Here is a 19303-nt window from a genome sequence, read left to right as displayed (position 1 = left end):
CCACACAGGAAACTCTGCGTGACGTAATATTACAATTTCCGGTCTGCTTCCTGTTTTGATAATGACAACGTTAACCACCCTAAAACACATAGCCAATTTTCCAAATTTCTGCCCATTATAGCTGCATTTCCGTACGTCCTCAATCGCATTACTCAAGAGGAGACGCAATGGACAGTCGCTGTTATGGCTGTGCATCAAAGTTTAGTCTCTTCAAGAAGGAGGTAAGATACAGCTTTTCAACCTTTGGGGGGCCTTCATTACTTTGCTCCCCCTGGATTCCTTAGACATAAATTCTCGCTTAAAAATAGCCATACAAATACTGTTTCTCAATATTTTTTTTTGAAGTATATGCTATTATTACCGACAGCCTTTGCGATACATAGGAAAGTCTGATAAATTTAGAGTACATGAAAATACATGTTCCACTAATGGAAAATGTTGAAGCCAGAAATTGTGAAGATGTTTCAACACTAGAAACATAATGAAAGGGCATAAAACTTAATCAAGACATTTGATGCAAAACAAGCTGCAATGGTTGTAATAAAAATACTTTTTGAATTAATATAATTGAAATATTGCTCTGCTTACTCTTAAAGGCAAATTGAAAATATATTTAAGACATTAAAATCTTAATTTGATTGTTTTAAAGGCATTTTAGAGTTTTAAATTTAACTCTAAGAAAATAAAATAGAATAAAAATAAATAACTTAAAAATCCAGGGATCCAGAAGAACTAATACGACCCCACCAATGCTTATTAAAGTTTGCTTAGGTAACATACAAGGTGCATTTTCCACCAAACTTTCCCTTCAGCTGGGCTGTAAGAATTGCGGACGCTCCTTCTGCTCCAGCTGTTTGAGTCTCAGTGCTGTGGTGCCTCGCTGTGGCAACACCCAGCAGAAGGTCTGCAAGCAGTGTCATGGTAATCTCACAAGGTAAACCACCTCCCCTACACACAGAAAACAAACTAAACCACATTTTTTCATAGGCTAATATTTCACCTTCTTTCTTGTTAGAGGGGAATCTTCGAACAATGCTGGAAGATGGTCCCCTCCAGAAAACTACAAAAAGTTTGTATGACTAGATGTTTAAAAAAAAAATCAAAAGAATCTTGTTAACAACAGGAGTGTCCTAACATTTAAAATTCATGCTTTTTGCAGACGGGTTGCAGCACTGGAGGCCAAACAGAAACCGCAGTCCACACAGCCCGGTGTGCATGGAGGGAGCAGAAATGGCAAATCGGTCCATCTACCAACCAAAGGGCTTAGTAAAGAAGACTGCGCTATTGCTGAGAGGCTTCAAAAGCTAAAAGAAGACACCAAACCAAGTAATGCATTGAGTTCTTTTAGCATTTATCATCTATATCAAAGCTGATGATTTAATGGGATGGTATTATTTTTATTTAATCAGGAAGATCCCAATGCAAAATTGGTCAAGATAGGCAGCAGCAAGTGCAAAACACAGCTACATAAGTTTCACAACCAAACACAGGCAAAATATAATAGAAGCACATTCAAATTTTATAGAAATTACAATTAATCTGAACTGTAAAACATTTGTCTGTCCGGGAATTAGTCTCAAGGACTTAGTTTTAAAATCACTTAATGAAATTAACTCTGTCATTTTCCTGTTATTCTGCAACTTGTTCCAATATATGGTTCTGAGTGGACAAAAAGCTCTTTTACCAAGCTCAGTTGATGCAAATGGGACAGAGAACATCAATTTTATTTGAAAGTGAAAAACAATCATTTCTTTCTTGTGCTGATTAAATTAACCAAACTTATAATAACTTATAATAATGTTATTTCATTATTGAATTGAAATATGAATATTTCAAGTAAAATGCTTGGTTACAGTTATTGTTATGCCTTCTTTGCCTTTCTGCTCTTTAAGGAGTAACAGAAACATAATAAACTAACACTAGGGGATCAGTTGGTCGAGCCATAGGATAGCGACCCAACAGTAGCTCTTTTCAAAAAATTTGCACGGTCATGCAAAACGAACATGAATGACAATTAAGCAGCTAAATTTGTCTTTCTTGCAAGTGAGGTAAAAGTATGGGAGCCTTCCTTTAGCCAGCTGTCTAGCAGTGTCCATAAAAAAAAAACATGTACATTTTAAAACTTTGATCTGTTTTGAGATCCAATATCAGTCCATGCCTAGCATTAATATGTTTTCTTTCTCTTTTTTTTAAAAGTCTTTAATAACATTTTAACCTCTTTAGAGTCTATCCCTTCTGAAAAGGAGATTGAGTCACGTCTTGCTGCTCTGAAAACGCCCAGCCAGCCAGTGCCTTCTTCAGAGGATATGGAGGATCGCCTGGCAGCTCTGCGGGGTCAGCCACCTCCATCTCAAGCTCCTCGACCAGTGAGTTCCCCATCCCAATCGTGTGAAAGACTCAAGTATAGGACTCGGTGAAAAAAGTAGCTATTTTGTAAGTGCTTATGTGTTCACACATATAGGTACACCAGCCTCCTGACACCAGGACTCAAACTGAAAAAGCCAATGATTTGATTACTCAGATGGCAGAAGAAGTCGCCATTGATGACCAACAGTCAAGTCCAGAAGATAGTAAGTTAATATTTGTCTCATAAATTTGAGATTTATAGTACAAGTCAAATGTATATATGCACTCATCATTAAGGGGACATCATTGGAGAACAGAATAATGAGGAAGAAGGACCTGGCAGTTAGGTGTTCAGAGAGGAAATCATCCCAAACATGCATCAAAATTTGTTTTGACATGGATAAAGTAATCAAACATTAAGCTTCTGGAATCACCCCAACCTCACCTGTAATAAAAATGTATGAATTGTGCTTCGAGATCAGGTCTTTGCCAGGACAGCTAAGAGTCTAAATGAGCTCTATTACTATTGTCACTAGCAGTCGTCAAATATCCAGCCAGAATTATGTCAGAAGCTGCAACTTGTGTAAAAACATTTCCTCAAATATCAGTTCAGTGCATTAGCCTTTATGTATAGTTTTTTAAAAAGCTAAATTTTTCTCTTTAAAACTCACCTGAAAAATACTGTTCAAAATGCAGCATTAAGAAACCATCAAATACATGCTTACTAAAAGCATAGGTACAGTTTTGACTGGCACTATAAGTAATAAAATCACTATATAACCATTTGGCAGAGTCTGAAGTTACATTCATTGCTTTCTAAGTAAAACAAGACATTGTTTTACTTTTCACTTCTGAAGGTGTAGATATGAACGATCTCAACAAAGGTGAAAGTGCTGCTTCAGACGAGAACCTGGAGGACAACCAGGGAGCAGTGAGACAGCAGGAGGCAGAGAAAGACTGTCTGCTTGAAGAAGCCATGAAGGAACTGAAGAGGGAGAAATATTCCCAGGATGAGATCCTTCACATGGCCAAGAGGCTGGCACAGTTAAAAGGGCAGGATCCAGATAAAGGTGCTTGGAGCCAAGAGCATTACAATCTTATCTTTCGTCCATCGGTTTATGGTACCATTTCAAACAGCAAAACAAGACTGTGCATTGTCTTGTTTTGCAGAAGTATTTGTTTGCTCATGTCAGACAAATCAACCTTTTTTTTTTGTTCGCTTCATGTTTAGTCACAGCAGAGGATTTCAGACAACCTGACAGTGAAGAAGAGACTGAGGAAGAAGCCGTGAGGAGAGTCCTGAAACAGGTTAGTCATTTAATGTTGATACTATAGATGAATGCTTAATAATAAATTTGCTACTAAACCCTTAAAAGCTTTTTGTGAAGTATTTAGAATGGCCTTTACGGCCACAAGAGGCTGCTATTTGGCCGTTTTAATAATTTGTGAATTCAAATAGAGACGTGTTTTGAAGTTTTAATCGTCCTCTTTACTTTTGGCTCCAGCTTTCAGAAGAAGCTGCACTTGATGAAGCCAGTGGCTACAACATACCCATAGAGCACAGCGGACCCAGGAACAGAGAAAAAAAGAAAACCTCTACAAAACCAGTACTAAAATAAGACCTCACAAACAAATGTATTGTTTTCGTTCCTTTGGGTGCCTAAAATTGAAGCCACTCTCCTTCTGATGTGTTTTAAAGACTCCTGCCCCGACGAGCCGGACCTCTCCCGCTGCTGCTGCACATCAGCCGTCAGACAGCGACGACGAAGAACTTCCCTGGTGCTGCATCTGTAACAAAAACGCCACCCTGCGTTGCCACACCTGTGACGGAGACCTGTACTGCAGCCGCTGCTTTCGGTAAAAAGACATGCATTAATCGCCATAAAAACACAGCAGATTCCAGTTAATGACTCAAAATTAGGTCGTGCTTGGAAAAATCTTCAATTTGCCCCAAGAAAAATGATTTGGAATGCAAACCACGACCCACATAAGTCCCGCACAGCTTGCTGCCATACTGTTAAGCAGCATGAATATAAAGTATTTACTGTGATGAATTATCAATCTGCTCTCTATCATCTCCTCAGGGAAGGCCATGATAAATATGACAGGAAGGAGCATCACACCAGTAGCTACACTGCTCCGAAGAAGAAGAGGAAGACATGATACTGAAGATGCTCATCTTATTAAACTCTGACCTTTCATGGCTGTAGGACTTGCTCTTTAGCCTCACAGGGAGTATTGCAGTAACCTAAAACGGCGTTATAGGAAATAAAAACACTACTATAAACCAGAGCTCATCATAACACATTGACTTACAGGGCCTAGCTTAAGGATTAATCAACACCCTCAGGGGGTTTTCCAGTTTTTCATGGCACAACCACAAACTTAATTGTATTTCATTGGGATTTATAGTGATACACCATCACAAAGTAGCATGTATTTATGTTGCAGGAAAAAAAGGATACATGGTTTTCAACCTGTGATACGACTGTTTCTGTTCGTAGTCTTAATGTTCCACTTTAAAGTGAACCTCCATCTCATCCTCAAGTCTAACAGGTTTTTTTTCCTCAGAGATTGCCTTCTACTTCACTTCCTCCTCCCACCCACACATAGTACGACACTGCCATCACAATGTTAAGTGTGTTAAGAGTTTTATTTTTCAACACAGATAATGTTTTAAATATTTACCAAGTAGTTCCGTTTGGTCTCATCTGAGAAGAGCATCATTTTTCTTCATGGGTACTTCTTTTTATCACATGCACACTCACAGTTGTCTTGATGATTGATTCTCCCACTTGAGGTATACATTTAGTTTATAAGTTTATAAGACTTTTGACATCAGCTGGTTGAACTGGAGTTTATTTAGGGGTATCGGTGTAAAAGAAACTGAATATGTTTTCCAGTTCATTTGTGCAAAAAAAAAAATCTGTAGAGTGTTTGTGTTTGTCATTTATATTAAATCCCTATAAAAGACAATGAGATTTGGGGTTGTGGTGTGAGAAAATCCAAAAAAGTTGGAGGGGTTGATTCAACTTGCAAGGCAAAGTGTAGTGAGGAACTTAAAAGACATTTAAAAATAATGTGCAAGACTTCTAGCAGTGTTAGACTAAAATTAGACAAGACATGTAATATCTGAAAATTATCTTCTTAGAACTTGCTAAAAAAAACAAAAGGCATTAGTTGAAGATGCTAAAGAAAACACAACTTAGAAGTGTCAAAGTGAATAAGAAGCATCACAGGTTTTTTTTTCTTTTTTGCAGCACTTCCATCAAGCAAGACAGATCATGAGCTCACCCGAGACAATGTGCACTCGCTTGCAGACTATTGTCAGCTAGATACTAAAAAGTCACAGATGAGTCCGTGTGAAAGAATCACTGAGGCCTTTGTTCCCTTTGTGCTGTTGTTCTTGTCTATGTTTGGCTGTGGTTCTGACATTAGCGCTGACTCTCTTGTCGCTTGATTCTAAATGAAGCAATTGTTTTGATTATTTTTAACACCAAAGGTCCTTTTTTTTTTTTTTTAAGAAATGTGTCATTATTTGAGAAAATCGTCTGGCAGGTCCTCTTTGTGCTGTATGTATGGATTCTTTGTCAGTGAAAGAATGAATGAGTCAGAGTCGTACAAATAACCGTAATGGAACCCTCAACAAAAAGACACTGCCTATGACAGTGAGAGGACCAAAGTGCAGTTAACTTGGAGGAAGCCTTCACACTCTCCTCTGGGTGCTCCCTCCATTAATGGTGGCCATGTTTGCCTTTTCTGGCCATGTCATGCACCACCCCACCACCACCACACACAGGAAATGGATGGGTATAATGGGTGCACGCTTAATGGAACATCCTGTGGCTGATTTCAGTGTGTTTACTCCTAGACCTGACATGTTGACGCCTCCATTGTTTCCATCACTCTGTTGAAAAATTCATGTCAGAAAACAGAACGCTGACGGTTATCCTTTCAGCTGTGTCCAGACAAAGTGCCGCAGGGCGTAATGAAAAGCGGCTGTGATAGTAGAGTGGTTTTATTAGTGCTGTAAATTTTGTCCAAGTAATGCAACTGCTTTTCCAATAATTCGTTTTTTTTTTCTTCTTTTTTTTGTAGAAGGTAATTCAAATTAAAAAGTGAACTTCATATTATAGAGAACCATTACGCACCGAGTGATATATTTCAAGCATTCACTTCTATTCATTTAGATGATTACAGCTTACAGCAAATTGCTATTTTCCGGATGATTACAGGGTACTATATTTAAGCATATTGATAGTAAGGTGAGTGGAAGGTGCTGAGGCAGAGTAAAAAGGTTGCTTGAGATCCAGTGAACTACCCACAGTCAGGACTTGTAAGTAGTACTTGGTTTCATGACCAAGGCATCATTGTTCTCCTCTGCAAACTCTCCCGACCCCAAACCACATAGAAAATCTTTGTTGTATTATCAAGAGGAAGGTGAGAGACATCAAACGCAACATTAAAAATAAGCTAAAAGCTGCTTTTTAATCAACCTGGGCCTTCTTGACATCTTGGCAGAACCGCTGACCGATTGTCTCTGATGCAGAAACAATTCTTTTTTTGTTTTCATTAGCTTTGGGTCCTAATCATCAAAATTAGCAAAAACAAAACTTGAAATATGCCACTGTAATGACTATGTGAAACATTTGTGTTCCTTTTTTATTTGAATTGAAACCCAAACAAACCTTTCACTAATACTCTAATTTATTCAAATGGAACCTGTAGTTGCATAATTAATGTTGAATAAAACCAACTGGTTCATCACTTTGTTCTGAATCTGATTATTTGCACAAACAGCCTTGTTTTGAAAAGCTTCCACTTTATTCCAACAACACTGTTACCTGAACAAAATGCTTATGTACATAAATAAGAAACTGAAAATGTACACTCTAACTCTTACACAAAAAAAGAGTCCATCTGGGTAATAGTTGTGTGGTGTTTATCACTTTTACATTATTGATATTTTGAAGGGAGCTTAAATTTTTAGAGTCCATAAATTGAGCAGAAAAAAAATCCATTCTGACTCAGGAAGGGGGGAAGAAGTCAGGAAAAGTCCCCGATGTGATATTTGCTCTTCCAGGCATACAAACTCTTAACCTGTGGGAAAGAAGAGGCTCCACGTCGTCTTGGTTCTTAATTTGACCTACAATTACTTCTTCAAGGGGCCTGACATTTTACGTAGACCTTTTATCCTGTAGAGCAGCCCGTTGATAAACTCCTGTGGGGAAGTTTCAGAGAGCAGATTTTCATTCTCTACGTTTTAAATAGACAGTATGAATGTCCTAATGAGTAAACTATTAAAATTGGCTGTCTTTGGATGTGGAAGTGAAGCTTTTTTGTCACCTTACCTCTTTTGGCTTTCCACATTCCTGCAATAATTCCTGAAGAAGAAATACAGAAATAAAAAGTTAGTCCAAGAAAGGAAAATTTTTTTGTCTATCAAGTAGGGCCACCATCAAAGGTGGACCCACGAGTGTAATGGACACCCAGGAAAACATGTTGAACCAACCAGGCCGTTTCTTGGCTGGGGAGTCCAATACAAAATGTTATACAGACAGAAATTAAAGTTTGGAGAAGATGATTTGTTTAGGACATTTTTATTTTTATCTAAACCCTTTAAATTAATTCTATAGGCACCTCTGCTTTTATGCCACATTTAAAATATACTGAAACAAAATTACAGCTTCATATGAGTCAAATTAGCAAAACAGAATTATACAATGGAAAAAGCAGAGAACATTTAACCAACATGATTAAAATATCTTTATTGCTTTTTCACTGCAAATGTTGCGACACTGGTTCCCAGCATGCATTTAGTGTGTTTAAAGATTTCAGCTTGTGTCGTGCACATTTATTTAGATATCTTGTTAACCATGGCATAAAGAGGTAGCATGACTTTAAACTAGACTGAAGCAATCGATAACTTCTAAACCAAACAAAATTTGTTTCTAATTTCATGTTATTCATATGGTATAAACAGAAACGGTTTTTACAAATCTACTGTTTGAGCGAATATCTTCAAATTCATCTTTTGGACTACACTTTATTCAACAAAGTCCATTATACAACAGGGGAAACGGTGCATTCACTGGCTTTTGTGCAGCAAATCTGTAGTGCTACAGCATGGGAACCAGACCCACTTTGCTGTTGCCAAAGCTGCCAAGACGAGACACAATTAAGAAAAGAGAAAGAAAAACTCTGCCTTGGAGCTGCCTCTGTTTATTTTATGACCCCACAAAACACTTATTTGTGTAATGCAGACCACGTAAGCACTTAGAGATCCTGCTAAAAATCAATCAGATGATTTGCTTTTGCAGACCTGGCATCTCTGGGAAAACAAGAAAGGAAGAAATAAGAGACATAAGGCGTTTTTATTGAACAGTTTAAAGGAAAATCCCAGACCCTATCCCAACCTAATTTACGAACACTGTTATCAACTTTTAACACCTGGACGGAGAAGTGTTTAAACATTTATAGAACATACCTCAAGTCGAGTTCTTTGTCCTTCATCGGGCAGTTCTAGGAGTTCGTCTATGTCGATTTCTAACTCTGGAATCTCTTCCTCCTGGGATGGAAATTAAAGTTATTTAATGTATTCTTCTGTCACAATAGTACCTATATTTGAATTTACACTACATTTACATTGCTAATGTACAGCATTAGTTTTACACTGCAAAACAGGCATGGAATATGAAAACTTTGGTGGGTAGTCCTGAAGTAAGCCAACTCACTTAATTGGTCTGAACTGACCCAACAGGGTGACGGTACAGGTCAGCTCCATCTTTCACCCACAGCCTTGAACTGGACCGTGTCATCCTTTTACATGTAGTGGTTAAAATGTCTACACCACATAGTTAAATCATTCATAAGCCAATAGCATATGCCTATTTAAGCTTTGTATCACTTTTGTTACCGAGTGTCTCAGGTAAAGTAGAACTATTCTAACAGTACAAACAAAACTAATAAGGGTTGTTTCTCACAAAATGATTAATGAGCAGCGCTCGTGAGCACTGAGGCAGAAGGGGCTCTAGTAGGCCAATGTTTACACGTACCAGCAGCACATTTCATGGATGGGTTACCTTTTACCACGTAGTTCAACCATTACTGAAGGATTATTTCCACAGATGCTCTGCACCATGTTAATTCTCAATTGGTTTTGTTGTGCAGTAGCTGACAAAGGTTTTTTTTTTATATTTTCACGTTACAAATCACAAACTTTCTTCCCTCCCTCTAGTACAAATCTGAAAAGTGTGACATGCTTATCCATCTTGATAGTTCTTGATTAAATCCTGTGTAACATTGTGATGAGAATGCTTTTCACCTATACTAGTGAAGCTGGTCACCATTGATTTGAATGGGAATGAAAAAATGAAAAAAAAATTAAGATAACCTTTTAGAGGCTACAAAACAGCCGTGGCAGGATAACACCACACACGGCCGGATCTGCAGTTAAACATTTTGATAAATGCACACCATGCTAGAATGGCTCTGTTAAAGTCCAGAACTGATTCCTATTAAAAATTTGTGGCAAGACTTGGAAACTGATGTTTAGAGACACTCTCCATACAATCTGACTGAGCTTGAGATATTTTGCAATACAGAATGAGCAACTTTATCTCCATTTCAAAATTTGTTTTGTCAAATCTTTAACTATAACTAAGAGCATTTTAAGTTATGAACTGTGATGGCAATTTAGTGTTCCTAGCAAATTATTTTCTCATCCAAGGCAAATACAGGAAAGCGATCAATACTTAGAGCCAGGTTGTAATATGTCCATGCTCTACTCTCAGAGAGAATGAGGAGTGCAATCAGCAGAGTTCATGGAGTTATGATATCTGAAGTAAGCACTCACATTTGACAAGTGTGGCCTCGTTTTTCGAGGGAATATTTTCCGGATGGGGGATTTTCTTGACTTGGGCTTGCACAGCTCATGAGGAAGGAAGGTAATCAATGTGAAAGTGCTGAGTTGTGAAATAGATGGGGCCTCTTCAGAGTCCCCTACGGCCCCTCTAATTGATATGTGCTGCAAGTTTGAACCCTCTGTGATTCTGCTGAACTCTGCAGGATAAATCTACGGCCGAACCTTTGCTCCATGCTTTATCTTGCGAAGGCCGCAAACTGAGATTAATTACATTGCCATTTACTTCAATTCTTTGTTATGCAAAATAAATAAAATATGAGCAAGAATAAATCTTAGAGCTAAAGAGGAAAGACTGTGAAAACTAATGTTAAATTACTTTCTTTTCACCACCTCCACCCTGACGTTTCACTGCTTCATACAGCCATCCATGCAGAGCATCACTCAACATTAAAAGGTGATGCTTTTCACAAGTTATCACTAATCTTCATCTAACTTACAAAATTTTATGTCATATCCAGTCAGTTTCCAGCTTGTCGAGAGTTACTGCTTTAGGGAATGTTGAATATTAATAAAACCTTCAGACACAGATGTCTCTGCAGCAATTTCTGAAGTTAAAAGACTTAACTTAGAATGAGCACTGGCAATAATGCTGACATTCATGAGTATTAAAACTTGTCTTGGAGGACAGGATTCAGAAATAACAGTTTGCAAATTAGTCATTTTAGATAACAAAATCCACTGGACCATCCATCTGCAAAAGCATCCCAACAAAACATAAATATGGAGCAATCAGCGAATCCTTACTTACACGTTTCCCTGTGTTTATGCTTTTGTAAAGGAAACTGAGCCCTGGAAAATTAGTCTGTTATGGTGGTGTGTGTTTCGGTTATCAGATCTTTCCCTTTTCCTGTTAGCAGGACCAGCTGTGAACATGTCTAAACATCCATTAATTACCCTGAAAGAAAGCAAGATTAGTTAAAAGATCTTTTAATATTATACATTTCTACAACCTTCTGTTTAAAAACAATAGCAGCCCAGATTTCTGGAGGGAATGCAACTTAGTTAGATTATTTTTGATTGTTCCATATTGGTCTCTAAATCACAGCCTGCAGACTCCAAGGTATTTTGTTGGGATTTTACCAAGGAGAGGAAGGAAAATGTGACATGGCGATCAAAAGTCTTTGTAAATGAGGCGTGTATTCATTTGTCATCTGATAAGCCAAAATATAAATCAGTAAAACTAATTGCCTTCAGAAGCCACTTAATCAGTAAGTAGGGTCCACCCAATCTTTGAACATCTCAGAGTAGTGTTCAATTCATCATTGAAATCCAGTAAAATACATAACCCAACTACCAAGGGAAGGCCGTCCACCTAGGCATGCCAGGCAAGTAGAGTGTTTATCAGCGATGCAGTCAGGAGGCAAAGGGTATATGTGGAGAAGCAGCAGAGATTACAGAGATAACGTCTAAGGCGAGACAATCTGTTCATAGGACAACTGTTAGTTGAGTATGTCAGAAATCTGTCTTTCTTTTGAAAAGACAGAAGAGTCTAACAGTTGATTGGAGGATGGAGGGAACTAAATACCAGCAAATCCTGGGAGTAATCCTGTTAGAGGCAGTGAGTGAATATAACCTCGGTCTGAAGTTCAGCTTCAAGCAGGAAAACGTCTTTAAACATACAACCAGAGCTACAATTGAATGGTTTGGACTAAAGCATGTGCATTAGTTAGAAAGCTTACTCAAAGTCTAGAGCCAAATCCTAATGAGAATCTGTGAGAAGACCTGACTAGTGATGTTTACAGATGCTGTATGAAAATGCAAACTACAGATAAAATGCTTATTCATAAAATGTTTTGCATCAGTTTCTTCTCACTTTATAATTTTCCACATTTTTCATCACATACAATCCCCACAAAAAAACAAGTTCTGTGGTTAATTATGTGACAAAATATGTTCCAGGTGACTTATTGCTTCCTAAATGCGCTGCGTTTCATTAGAGTGCAATTTTTTAAACTACAGATTTGATTTCTAATGTTAAGCATAAAAGTGCTGTTCAAACTTTTTTGAAATGCGTTTTCCAACTTTTCAGAAGGTGTGAAGTGTGAAACTAAGGGGTCCACTCCTGACTCGGGCGGCCCTTGTATGAATTAGAAATGCAGATAAATAATTTAGGCTATGACACAGGGGACTGATGGTAAATGCTTCCACGCGGAAGACTCTGAGAACCAACAGAGTAACCTTCCCCCAAGGCCCATGCAAAATTCATTACACTACCCGGTGCACACGGACAAGCCACAACCAGTTCTGCACAAGTGACTCATGCAAAACATTGGAAAGTTAAGTGCTAATTTGTCATTGAGCAAAGCGTTGCTCTTAGGAAAAACATACTGAAGACAAATATTTTCCACTTGCCGAGGTGGACACTTGTATTTTTGTTGCCATGACCTATTAGCTTATCTCCACTTATCCTTTACACTCCTGCTATATACCTTCTCTATCTAAGTTTACGAGCTGCTTCTAACATTTTGATTGTTTTGCAACTGTATGAAAGACACTATCTCCCTTCGCAGCAATAGTACATTTCCTTGGCTAATGGGAGGAGACTGCAATTAACTCTTTGCTTGATTGGCTTGAAAATAAAAGGAGAAACAATTTGTTTCCTTTTTTCTGGGTTAAAAGGAGGAGATCTTGTCATCCGAGAGACACTGTTTCCCAGAAGCTCGCAATCCTTAACGGATACCTCTAATTTCAACCGTGCCAAGCAGCCTCATGTGGGCGAAAAGACATCTGTTGCCATGGTTTCCCCTCACAGAATGCCAAGCAAGTCAATATGGAGCCTCTGACATAATTGGATTGTATCCCACAGAACGGGATTGCATTATGAAGCCAGTATTGCTGTGCCTACGAGTTGATTAATGTTTTTTCCTAATCCCCAGTACATTGGACCAATAAGTAAAATTTTTTAAATGCAGGAATGTCTCCCTATTGTTATCTGTTACTGTAATCTTAATTATCTCCATGTAGTATGCAATGCATGTGCTCAATACTTGAACAGGGCTTCTCTGTGATGGAGTCAATCATCCTGTGGCAATGCTGGTGTGTTTAGTAGGACTCAATATCAGCTTTCGTATAATCTGCTTTGTTGTTTTTCCATTTTCCTCCTTCCTTGCCTCATATGTTCTGAGGTTTGAGTGAAGCAAGCTTGATGACCAAATGTGAACACAACTTGAAGTTGATTAAACATGGTGGGCCAACAGCAAATAACATGGTTCCTCAAATAATTACTAAAAATAAATGTTGTTTGGTGCCTTTCCGCTTTTTTCTCCAAACTCTGAAACCTTGCTTTCCTAATTAAAAGCAAAATTAACTTTGATGTTAGATAAGAAATGTGGTAGCTAAAAAGAAAGGTGTGCAACAGTTGTGGCCCGTCTGTGTTTGGTACCTCTTCAGGCCCTGCCTCCAGCTGCAGCCCACACTTTTAAGTCTCCCCCAAAACCTTGAATAGGCTTTGCTTCCAATTCTCTAGAGGCTCTCCTGTTTATTCCTGTTGCTACCACACTTTTCCTTCCACTAAACTTTCCATTTCGTCACCTCATGTGCAGAATTCTGTAAACAGTCAGTATCTTTATGAATGGCCTTGTGTGCCTTAACTCAAAGACCAACTGCTGCCTTCCCCATCAATAACATATCGGAGTAATTTATCACAGGGTAAATACGAATGTTTGTCTCAGAACTGCAGAAATCTAAAGTGCAGAACTTCACAATTTGCAACAAGGTCAAATGTTTTGATCAATGTGGTGTCTAAATAAATAACCTCCTTCACATAGTTTATGTAGACAACTACATGTTCTTAAATCCGATTCCTCTCAGGCATCTTATCACTAAAATAAAAGAAGTTGAGAGCATGGCTGCAGCTGACGCTGCAGTCAGGCTGATGACAAATGAGTGCTGCTGAACCAGAAACTGCAGCTTCTTTCCTCCCACCCATTTCATGGTCCAAGTATGATAGATAACCCACGGCAGGAGCCTATGAGCATTTCTGTGGCTCCCTTTCCCTGAACCCTCTTTTCATGCATGCAGAGCAGCTGACAGCACCAGAGTGAGACAGTCCTCTCCTCCTACCTCGCAGTCAAACAGCAGGTGCAGCTGCCCGTCGATCCACTCCTCAATATCCAGCCTCCTCTGCAGGTCCTTGCGGTTGTACTTCACTGTCAGCTTACCCAGCTTACGGTGTGCCGGGTCTTCTGTCTTGTCCGGCGCCTGAAACATCACCCTGGACTGGGTGCCTGGCTCCGACGCCATGGCTGCCACGGCCTCCAGAGAACCGTGGATCACACAGACAGAGCCACAGGCTGTGACGCACTCTACACAAACTGGCTCCCCTCCTCTGTATGTTGAAAGCTCTTTTTCTGATGGGCTGCTCTTCCCACACTCTGCTCCTCTTTTCTTCTGTCTCTTTAACGCTGGTTCTGGTTCCCTGCCTGTCCTCGTCCTCCCTCTCGCTCATTCTCTCTGAAGCTCGCTCTCTTGCTCTCTTTCCCTCTTTCCCTCCACCTCCTCCTATTGCAACACCCACTGGCTGCACTATCAGGAGGATGGTAATGAGATATGACTCTCCATGTGTGTGTGTGTGTGTGTGTGTGTGTGGGTGCACTTTGCAGGGTGTGTAATTGCTTTTGGTTCTCTTCTTTTTTTTCTTATGGCAGGTAGAAGAGCATAGGTCAATTGCAGCAATAAAAAAAGGGAAAAAAGGTTGAAAAGGCAATCGTCTAGGGATGATCAGTTTGGCTGAATATATGTGTATCCATATGAAACAAAAGGTACAATAAGAATTTGTTGTTTTGTTCTCGATTTCATAGGTAATTGCACATAAACATTATATTCCAATAAACATTATATTCCAATACACCCCTTACTGAAGTATCTAAAGTAATTATTGCCTTGAGAGTGGCAATAATTACTTGCTTTCCAAATTAAAAGGTTCATCCACATAAAGTCTTATGTAAGTATTAAGTATTTCCCATTTATATATTTCTTCATGTTTTGCTTCTTTGTAACACTAAAATGTTTCAGTTATCACAGTTAGATTCAAGTCACTACTTTGTCTTCGCCATGTCAGAAGTTTTTTCAAACTTTGATTCAGACGTGGATTTGCTGATTTTCCAACGGCTTTAGCTTAACGTCACAAAATAATGGCCCCCGTTTACCCTCAGTATTTTCTGTCACTAACCGGAATTCATTGTTTCATTAACAATAGCAAGTCTTCCACGTCATGAAGAAGCAAAGTAGTCCCAGACCATCACACTACCTACCACCAGCATGGTTGTCGGCTGGTATGATGTTCTTCTACAAAAATGCTGTTTACTTTTAAATTTATAAAGGAATGATAGTTTTTCGTCTCACCAGCTCACAGAATATTTCCCCAAAAGTCTTTGGGATCATCAAGGTGTGACTTTAGGAATTGGGAGATAGGGGTTTGTGTCCTCCTTTGGTCAGCGATGATTTTTACCCTGAAACTCTGTTTCAGTTGTTTTCAGTTGATGTTTTTGCCCAGTTACGTGGACACTGTCATTGAAGCAAGTAATGCCTGCAGTGCTTCAGTTGTTTTGAGGTTTATTGAGTCTTCTTGAATTGGCTGTTGGTAATTTTGGGTGCCCAGCCACTCCTGAGAAAGTTTCCTTCCTATTTGTGGACAAAGGCTCTCAAAAAGGCTTGCTAGAGTCCCAAATCTTTAGAAATTGCTTTATACCTTTTTCCAGACTGACAAATGTCAGTAACCTTTTTCATTAATCAATTTCTTTAGATCAGGCCATGATGCGTTTTCAAAACTGCTGCAAGAGTTCTGACTTGATCCAAGAAATATAACCACATTAATCCAGTGCTCAGGTCTCTTCACTGACTTTGTGAATATACTTTAAAACAACTCTGCTTGTGTACAAGTGTCTTTATGGTCTATAGAAGCAAAATACATCTCCAAACTTCAGGTAGCCAGAGTCAAATGCAGCGATGTTGCGCTTCAACATTATGCTCCTAAAATCTGCAAATTTTCCTGTTGAAGTGAAGCACGCCTACACTCTGACAATGTTTAAATCCAGGCCGAAAACAGTTAATTTTAGCTGTGCATATAAAAACTGACAGTATTTTATCTTCATTTCATTTCCCTAATTTAAGTGGTCAATGACTTCACATTTGTTTTTCATTTGTTTTATCTTGTTTAAATTGAATGAATGTGTTGAATGAATCTGTTTTTAAACTTTTGATTTTGCTGTAAAGCGCTTTGAATTGTCCTGTACGCTAAATGTGCTATGCAAATAGTTGATTCATTCTTAAACAAATGACACAATTATTTTTTTCTCAGAGTCAGGTTGGAAATCTTTCTTCTCTTTATAAATGAAAACTTGTTTACAGCACTAAGTTTCTAACAATAGTCAGGTCTCTCCCTGACAGGTGAGCCAGGGTTCCTCTAATATGGAGGTTTCTTTGTCCTGCATATGACAGCCATTATCAGGTGTACGTTTAATAAGGCTTGAAGTCAAATTGGCATCCTCAGTTACCCACTCTTACATAATGGATGGGGGAGAGTTAGGTACTCATGGGTGCCAAATTAGAGCCAAATGTCAAACCCAGTTCCTGAAATCAACATTGTAAAGTCAAAGGAGCACACAACTGCATGGTCAAACATCTACCTGCAAAGAGTTAGTGCACAAGAGATAATAAGGCAGATAAGAAGCACCAGAGTGCCCTCAGATCACATAGCAACGTGAATAATGGGTATTTGGGCTTTTTTGAGTATCCATCATTCATAGCTGCTGGTGTTCACCCTCTGATGCACCGTCTGTTACAAACACTGAATTATTAAGTGCTTCTAGCGACTCACCTTTCCAAGCAAACGCATTCATTCATCCCATACTGGTATTCATGGTTCTGCATGGGGAAGCTGGTTAAAATAAAACACCAGAAGAGACCCATGTTAGATCTCCTCAGCTCTAACCTGACTGGGTGGCTCATTACAGTGAGAAAAAAAAAAACAAAAAGCATCCAAAGTCAACAAGCTACCTCACTGTGTGGCTAAAGTGGGTAGACTTTCACTGTCAAAGCCCAGTTAAGTCCATGCTTACCACATTTGAGTTTGCTCTGACTTAGTTTAGCTATAACAAGGAATTAGAGCAAGTCCTTGAAACAGGAAATCTATATTTCATCATAAAGGAGGCCAGCCTTTATGGTTACAGAGGTTGCAGAGGTAAGCAGTTGCGTGTGGCTACATGACTCATCTCATACCATAGATTGGTGACTAACCTCATAAACTAGCTCAGTATCACTACAGTTATCGAAGCAGGGTTAGGAGTAATGTGAATATAAATTATACAACAACAACTGCATTGAATTTCAAACAGCTAAAAAGTAGGTTTTCCAAATAAACAAGTTGTTCACCCTTAAAAATGTCGTTAGCTGTTGATGGAATAACACTGCCACCTGCTGGAAAAAGGATGGAGAACCTGAAAGCTCCAACGAGATTAAATGGATAAAAAAGGGATTTACATTGTAAAAATCACTCAGCCAATTTATTAAAGTAAATTTAAATTAAATTTATGATTAGACACAAAGACATGTTTAGTCACCCTTCAAGATGGAAGGCGACTCAAAGCTAACAACTTGAACTTTCAAAAAGACAAATAATATGTTTTAAGAAAACAGCATCTGTGGCAAACAAGGCTGAATGAGGATCTGAGTTTATTTTGTAACCAAACACAGTAAAGCAGGCAAAAGAAAGAAAAAAAAACACTCCACAGCTCATTTTTCGAGAACTGAAGCAGACTGTCACATTCTGTGATTACCAGGTCTACAAACCAACCTTTTGATGCAATCTACAAGCTAATCTGTTGTCTTACAGTCATGTCAGGAAAAAAAAACATGCCCTCTCTATGCAAACACTTGCTAAACTATACTCAAAACTTGAATTGTGTGTTTTGATAAATCAGAGATTTGTGTGACTGACTGAGCTGAAAATAACTGACAAATATGTGGAAATGACTTAATCTTATTTTATTAAAAGCGGTGCAAGCTCATGGTCAAGTACAAATCTGTGGGGCTGCTTTTCTATGTAATTCCATGAGACCCCTTGGTAAAGGGCATAGTATTCGGTGCTTCTTTGTCATTCATGATATTGAGAAAAAATAACTAAATAATTTAACTTTCAGATGGATAATGATTCAAAAGATATAGCCAAATTAACCGTACATGCAATGTTGTGATGACTTCCTGGACGCAGAATTTCAGAAAAAGCAGGAGTTTTTAAATAGACAGAAACTCAATTTCAAGGCATCAAATTAGGAAGTAATATTTCTTTTAAGTCATATTTGATATACAAAGAACTTTTACAACAATTTAACAGTTACCTGATCATGCTATAAAATGGCACTATGTGCCTTGAAAACACATAATCCTGCCCCTTTAATATTATGCTCATTTCCACACATACTCCACTATGGGAGGATGCATAGTTCACATCCTCCCATTGTGTTTTTCACACTCTCCCATAAGATTTATGTTTGCCTACTTTTAAAGCCTTGGTTAAGCATTTCAGGCACTTCCATGCATGCACATATGCATGCATAGAGGCTCTAGGTTTAATATAATTTATTTTATCAATTCATTTTTTAATTTATATACTTGTTTACCTCTGTGGCTGAATTTATACAGATTTTAACTTTTAAAGCATTTGCACACAAGGTATATGCACCATGATGTTACTAATAATTACACTATCATGGTAAGGGGGTGTTTTTTTAGCATATGTATGCTGTCAGATTACTGTCAGAAAGTGCTGCTCTGCTGTGGTCTGTGGTAACCTACAAAGACACATTGAGCAAAATAGAAACCAGACTTGCACATAAGAACCTTCAGCATTTTGCACAAAAACCACCTACTTTATTGTAATGCCCAAGATCCTTTTGCTACCATACAAGAAAGCAAAATATGAAATAAGATCAGATCAAATATGCTCTAGTTTCTTCTAAGGTACATTCATTGCAGACGTTGGTACAGAAACTGCAAAAACTATTGAAACCAGATAGTTAGACACGCTGAATAAAA

General features: G+C 38.4%; 2 protein-coding genes across 2 annotated transcripts; one reads left to right on the top strand and one right to left on the bottom strand.

Moving 5' to 3' along the window:
- The first annotated feature begins 54 nt into the window (after window positions 1-54).
- Window positions 55-7113, top strand: zfyve19 (zinc finger, FYVE domain containing 19). The gene is made up of 11 exons (XM_008399463.2): window positions 55-221; window positions 813-934; window positions 1016-1069; window positions 1160-1326; window positions 2224-2366; window positions 2462-2570; window positions 3204-3416; window positions 3578-3654; window positions 3852-3953; window positions 4046-4203; window positions 4431-7113. The coding sequence occupies exons 1-11, from the start codon at window positions 168-170 to the stop codon at window positions 4507-4509; spliced, it is 1278 nt and encodes a 425-aa protein (XP_008397685.1). The 5' UTR covers window positions 55-167; the 3' UTR covers window positions 4510-7113.
- A 35-nt stretch (window positions 7114-7148) lies between these two features.
- Window positions 7149-14707, bottom strand: ppp1r14d (protein phosphatase 1 regulatory inhibitor subunit 14D). Its single transcript, XM_008399462.2, has 4 exons — window positions 14333-14707; window positions 8834-8914; window positions 7698-7730; window positions 7149-7567 (listed from the first exon to the last, which is right to left on the bottom strand). The coding sequence occupies exons 1-4, from the start codon at window positions 14510-14512 to the stop codon at window positions 7499-7501; spliced, it is 363 nt and encodes a 120-aa protein (XP_008397684.1). The 5' UTR covers window positions 14513-14707; the 3' UTR covers window positions 7149-7498.
- Window positions 14708-19303: the final 4596 nt, after the last annotated feature.

The sequence above is a fragment of the Poecilia reticulata genome, linkage group LG22 (genome assembly GCF_000633615.1).
Source record: "Poecilia reticulata strain Guanapo linkage group LG22, Guppy_female_1.0+MT, whole genome shotgun sequence".
NCBI classification, from domain to species: Eukaryota; Metazoa; Chordata; class Actinopteri; order Cyprinodontiformes; family Poeciliidae; genus Poecilia; species Poecilia reticulata.
Note: the sequence above shows the minus strand (reverse complement) of the source record. Positions and strands in the feature narration are given on the sequence as shown.

Coding starts and splice junctions, on each gene's coding strand:
- zfyve19 (XM_008399463.2), top strand. CDS start 168: ATGGACAGTCGCTGTTATGGCTGTGCATCAAAGTTTAGTCTCTTCAAG. Junction 1,327..2,223: donor AAAAGAAGACACCAAACCAA/GTAATGCATTGA, acceptor TAACCTCTTTAG/AGTCTATCCCTTCTGAAAAG. Junction 3,655..3,851: donor TGAGGAGAGTCCTGAAACAG/GTTAGTCATTTA, acceptor TTTTGGCTCCAG/CTTTCAGAAGAAGCTGCACT.
- ppp1r14d (XM_008399462.2), bottom strand. CDS start 14,512: ATGGCGTCGGAGCCAGGCACCCAGTCCAGGGTGATGTTTCAGGCGCCG. Junction 8,915..14,332: donor ACCTGCTGTTTGACTGCGAG/GTAGGAGGAGAG, acceptor TTTCCATCCCAG/GAGGAAGAGATTCCAGAGTT. Junction 7,731..8,833: donor GACAAAGAACTCGACTTGAG/GTATGTTCTATA, acceptor TTTCTTCTTCAG/GAATTATTGCAGGAATGTGG.